General features: G+C 56.0%; 1 protein-coding gene across 1 annotated transcript in view; it reads right to left on the minus strand.

The window, feature by feature from the left end:
- Positions 1-2145, minus strand: part of GTF2IRD1 (GTF2I repeat domain containing 1) — an 80738-nt gene extending 78593 nt beyond the window's left edge. The window contains 1 exon segment of the mRNA XM_010854280.1: positions 1505-2145. Coding sequence (XP_010852582.1) covers positions 1505-1735 — 231 coding nt within the window. The 5' untranslated portion in view covers positions 1736-2145.
- Positions 2146-5512: the final 3367 nt, after the last annotated feature.

Below are 5512 nucleotides of genomic sequence, written 5' to 3' on the forward strand. Positions count from 1 at the left end.
TTGGAGAAGACTCTTGAGAGTCCCCTGGACTGCAAGGAGATCCAACCAGTCCATTCTGAAGGAGATCAGCCCTGGGATTTCTTTGGAAGGAATGATGCTAAAGCTGAAACTCCAGTAGTTTGGCCACCTCGTGAGAAGAGTTGACTCCTTGGAAAAGACTGATGCTGGGAGGGATTGGGGGCAGGAGGAGAAGGGGACGACAGAGGATGAGATGGCTGGATGGCATCACCGACTTGATGGACGTGAGTCTGAGTGAACTCCGGGAGCTGGTGATGGACAGGGAAGCCTGGCGTGCTGCGATTCATGGGGTCGCAAAGAGTCGGACACAGACTGAGCGACTGAACTGAACTGAACGGAACTGAAGGGGAGGCCACCAGGGCTGGAGGTGAGCCTCTGCTATGTGGTCACTTCAACAGCCGAAGAAGCTAAGGTCACAGCAGGGAGTGGATTTGCCCAGAGGCACAGAGAATGGGGGTCACAAGGAAGCTTCTGGAAAAGGGTCGCAGACTGGATGCGGGGAGGTGATGAGCAGACAGCACTTTGCCCCCTCTCCTCCTCCACTGAAGACTCCCGAGGACCCGGCCCAAGGCCTGGAGGGTGCCAGCAGAGCTAAGGCAGTGTCAATCAAGTGCTGCTGTCATCCACGACGGTCCCTCAGGACACCTGTAAAGGCCTCGTTGCAGGGCCTGGGGGAGCCCGGGGGAGTCTGTCCTGGTCATGGCACGAGGACAGAGGGCCATCAATTCCTCCAGGGAGCCTCTGAAACACTCTCCACAGCAGCACTGCCAGCCGTACTCAGTCATGTCCCACTCTTTGCGACCCTATGGACTGTAGCCCGCCAGGCTCCTCTGTCCATGGGATTCTCCAGGCAAGAATACCGCAGCAGGTTGCCATTCCCTTCTCCAGGGGATCTTTCCAACCCAGGTCTCCTGCATCGCAGGTGGATTCTTTGCTGCTGAGCCATCGGAGATGGTCCCCTAGAATTTCTGCAGTGACAGAGATGTTCTATTTCTACACTGTCTGATAACATGACCACTAGCCACATGTGGCCCCCCAAGCTCCAGAAACGATGCTTAGTGTAACGGAATCACTGAAATAGTTTATCTGGTTATTCATAAACATTTATTTGGCTGCTCCAGGTCTTAGCTACGGCACAAGGGATCTGTGATCTTGGCTGCAGCGTGTGGGATCTTTAGTTCCCTGACCAGGGATCGAACCTGGGCCCCCTGCATTGGGAGCATAGAGTCCTATCCACTGGACCACTAGGGAAGCCCCAGGGAGGGAGACTTGTGACCATCCCAGGGATGGGACTTGAACTCTGAGAGGTGACGAAATGAAGACAAGGGGTGAGGGGACGAGGGCTGAGGTTTCACAGGCTTGCTCTCATGCTGGTGAGGGCAGAGGCCTTGGGACAGGCGGGGGACACTGAGGCCTAGATCGGCGGGGCTCCTGTGAGCACCAGAGTTACGAAGGCCAGCTGTCCCACTGCCCCCGGGGCACTCACCATGGAATCTAAGGCAGACACGAGGCTGGTGATGATCTCGTCTTTGCGCGTGAAGGCGGAGGTCCAGCGGTCAGGCCCGCAGCCGTTGGCGGGGATGTCACAGCGCTTTCCCAGCAAGGCCATGGTCGCCTGGATGGAGGAGGAGCGGGGAGCAGGCGGAGGTGGGTGGGGCGGGGCACATGTAGCGTCTGTCCCCACCATAATCCGCCGAGCCCCAGAGACCACCTCCATCTCCCAGGTGGGACGAGTCAAGGACTGGTCTCCTCCTCCCCCAAGGGTCTTCCATGCATGAAGGACTCTGAGCTCTAAAGGCCTGGAGCCACTGCAGCCTGCACAGAGCGTTACAGGTGTGCGGCGGAGTAACTGAGGGCCTGTCTCTCCAAGTCTGCACCCCGGAGCCAAGCCCAGTGTCACGAGCAGTCTGCCTGGCAGGCCCTAAATGCCAGCTCTCCCCCCACACACTGCTCTGGCATGGCCCTCCCTTGCTCACACACCCTCCATAGCTCCCTACTGCCCACACTAGCTCTCGACTCCTCAGCTCGGTATTCCAGGTTCCAGACTTGCCCCTTGCCCCAGCTCCTTATACCCCCATGCTCTGAGTCCTCTAAAAGTCACCATCCCCCAGACATATGACCACCCTTTATGGGTCCTCAGCTGTCACAGGTTCTATTCTCCGAATACCCTCCCTGGCCCCTTCGGCATTTACTGACTGCTTTCTTAGCTTTAAAAGAAAACAATTTTTATTTTTAGTATTTGGCCACACTGCACAGCATGGCGGGGTGGGGGGTGGGGGTGTGTGCGTCTTAGATCTCCAACCAGGGATTGAACCCCTGTCCCCTGAATTGGAAGGCAGAGTTTTAACCACTGGACCATCAGGAAAACCCCTGCCCCCTTAGCTTTCAATTGTCACCTCTGCTGGGAAGGCTCCCTGGATTGCCCCCTCTCCTACCCTTTCCTTCGCAGGATGGGTCAGGCACCACTGACCTCCCCTCTGTCCCTGACCGACCCCATCACAGTTCCCAGGGGCAAGGCTGCTGCTGCCCCAAGGCTGGGAGCTGCAGTCTACTTCCTGGCTGTCAGGACTGAGTCTCAGGGGTGCAGAGAGATACAGAGGGCAGAGGCCCCTTCATCCCAGACGAGGTTTCCCCAAGACAGGACTTTGCCCCTTGTCATGAGACTCCCGGAGGACAGAGCTGGGGCGCCCTCAGATCAGGACCCCGTATCGGGGCTGCGCCTGGTGGGGACAGGCCTGCTGGCCCTACATCACCCGGCCGGGCCAGGGCCCCACTGGATAACAAACGTCAGCCTCCCTTGCCCCCTGCCCCGATCCATCCTGCCCCTCCCTTTCCTGACCCCAGAAATCAGGTCCAGGGATCCCTCCTCCAAAATGCCCCAGTGCCAGCATCTTCCTATTGGCGACCTGCCCCCTCGCCAGTCCAAGCAAAGGAGAGGGCGGAGAGCAGAGAGCAGAGACAGGGACCTTCGATCCTCTCCCCAGGCTCAGGCCTTCTAGTGCTCTGTACAGAGGCCCCAGGTGGCCAGTTCTGGCCAGGGAGCAGGGAGTAGAGCTGCAAGGGTCAGAGGGATTCTGTGAGTCCTGCCCGCTTGGCTTCCTGGCGGGGAAGGAGTCTGTTCACAAAACTGGGGCCGGGGGTTGGAGAGCCCCGGCAGTGACAGCTGGGCCTGCTGCCTTGGGGCTAAGTCCAGAGTGTCTTCTGCCACCGGAGCTGCACCCCCACCAGACCATAAACTCTATGAGGGCAGGGACTGGTCGGCCAATTCCCGCTGCACCCCAAGGGCCCAGCTCAGCGTGGTCCAAACCACAGGCTGCGGCCTTTTAGTGGGTCATGAAATCGATGACACAGAACAGCAGATATCAGAGCCTGTCACACGTGACGTGGTGAGACGTGTCCAACTTCAGTGACGGAAACATTCAAAGGAATCAGGGATGCGCTAGAGCTTTTCTCATGAAATTAAAAGACGCTTGCTCCTTGGAAGAAAAGCTATGACAAACCTAGACACCGTATTAAAAAGCATAGACATCACTTTGCTGACAGAGGTCCCTACAGTCAAAGCTATGGTTTTTCCAGTACTCATGTACAGATGTGAGAGCTGGACCATAAAGAAGGCTGAGTGCTGAAGAATGGATGCTTTTGAATTATGGTGTTGGAGAAGACTCTTGAGAGTCCCTTGGACTACAAAGAGATCAAACCAGTCCATCCTAAAGGAAAGCAACCCTGAATATTCATTGGAAGCACTGATGCTGAAGCTGAAGCTCCAATACTCTGGCCACCTGATGCGAAGAGCCAACTCACTGGAAAAGATCCTGATGCTGGGAAAGACTGAAGGCAGGAAGAGAAAGCGGTGACAGCGGATGAGATGGTTGGATGTCATCAACTCAATGGACTTGAGTTTGAGAAAACTCTGGGAGAAAGTGAAGGACGGGGAAGCCTGGCGTGCTGCAGTCCATGGGGGTCACAAAGAGTCAGACAGGACTTAGTGATGGAACAACAAGAGCTTGGCTCTGGACGCTGTCCTGGCCCAAGCTGGCTGCTTAGTTGTACATAAATATTAATTTTAATAACTGGCCAGGTCGGCAGTTGCCCCAAGTGAGTATGGGTTCACTTATAAATGTTTTAAAATGTATTTATTCTCCTAGGTTGTCTTACCTAAGGGGGGGGGGAAATCCACAATTACAGTCAAATGTTTTAATACCCCATTCTCAGTAACTTTGATAACAAGCAGACAGGAAAGCTATGGAACACCTGAAATACACTATCAACCATCTTTTTTTTTTTGGCCGCATGGCATGTAGGATCTTAGTTCCCCAAGCAGGGATCACACTCACACCCCTTGCAGTAGATGCGAGGCATCTCAACCACTGGACAAGTTCTTGCCTTATTTTTCAATAAAAGCTTGAAACTGGCAGCATTAAGGGATGCTGAGGGTTATGCTGGGCCCTGGATAGGACATGGGAATGGTTGCGAAAGCAACCAGGGGCTTTCTGCGACACGAAGCCTAATCGTGGGGGTGTTGCGAGAGCAGCTGAGAGGCTGGCCTGACTGGGGTGCATGGAGCCTTGCCCCCTCCTCTCAGCCACCCTCCTGCCCTCCCCAGTCCCTTGAGCCACTTCCAGAAAGGCCTCAGGCTGCCAGCCTCCCAGCTGCTGGGGCGCAAATCAAATCAGGGCAAAGCAGGAGGCACCAGACAGTGCTCCAGGCCTGGCCTCCGGGTCGCCCCAGACGGCTGCCGGCTCCTTCCGGCAAAGGTCCTAATCCGTTTAGGAAGGAGCCAGGGACTTAGGGAAAGAGGAGGGGAGTGTGGAGGGGGCTGGGCTGTGGGCCGTCCCCTGATTCCTTGTCCATCGTGCTCCCAGGACAGAGAAGGTCCTCCTGAGCCCGAGAGGGGCAGGTTCCTGCGGCTTGAGCTGCTGCCAGTGGAAGAGGCGGGGTCCAGAGTGCTGGAACGGGCCAGGAGCTATGAGCTGGGAATCATGCATATGTGGTGAGACCCAGGCCTGGGGCTGCCAGGACCACACGGGGTCAACCACCTAGACCCCCTATTTTCTCATGTGCAAGGTGGGAAAAGTGAAAGTGAAGTCGCTCAGTCGTGTCCCACTCTTTGTGACCCCATGGATTGTAGCCCGCCAGGCTCCTCCGTCCATGGGATTCTTCAGGCAAGAATACTGGAGTGGGTTGACATTCCCTTCTCCAGGGGATCTTCCCGACCCAGGGATCGAACCCAGGTCTCCTGCATTGCAGGCAAAACTCTTTACCGTCTGAGCCACCAGGGAATCCCAATGTAAGGTATAAAGTAAGAAATGTGTCAGGTGGGGCTACTTCTAATCTGAAAATGAGGCAGAAGAAAACCACCCAATAAGACCAACAGACTGCACAGAACAGAGAGCATGAATATGCTAGCTGAGCAGGAGGCAAGTGACTCAGAAAGTACAGGAGACGGTCCCTGGGGGGAACGGATGGGAGGCCACCGCCTGAGCCACGACACAGG

This window comes from Bison bison, unplaced genomic scaffold, assembly GCF_000754665.1.
Source record: "Bison bison bison isolate TAMUID 2011002044 unplaced genomic scaffold, Bison_UMD1.0 scf7180017864340, whole genome shotgun sequence".
Classification (NCBI taxonomy): domain Eukaryota; kingdom Metazoa; phylum Chordata; class Mammalia; order Artiodactyla; family Bovidae; genus Bison; species Bison bison.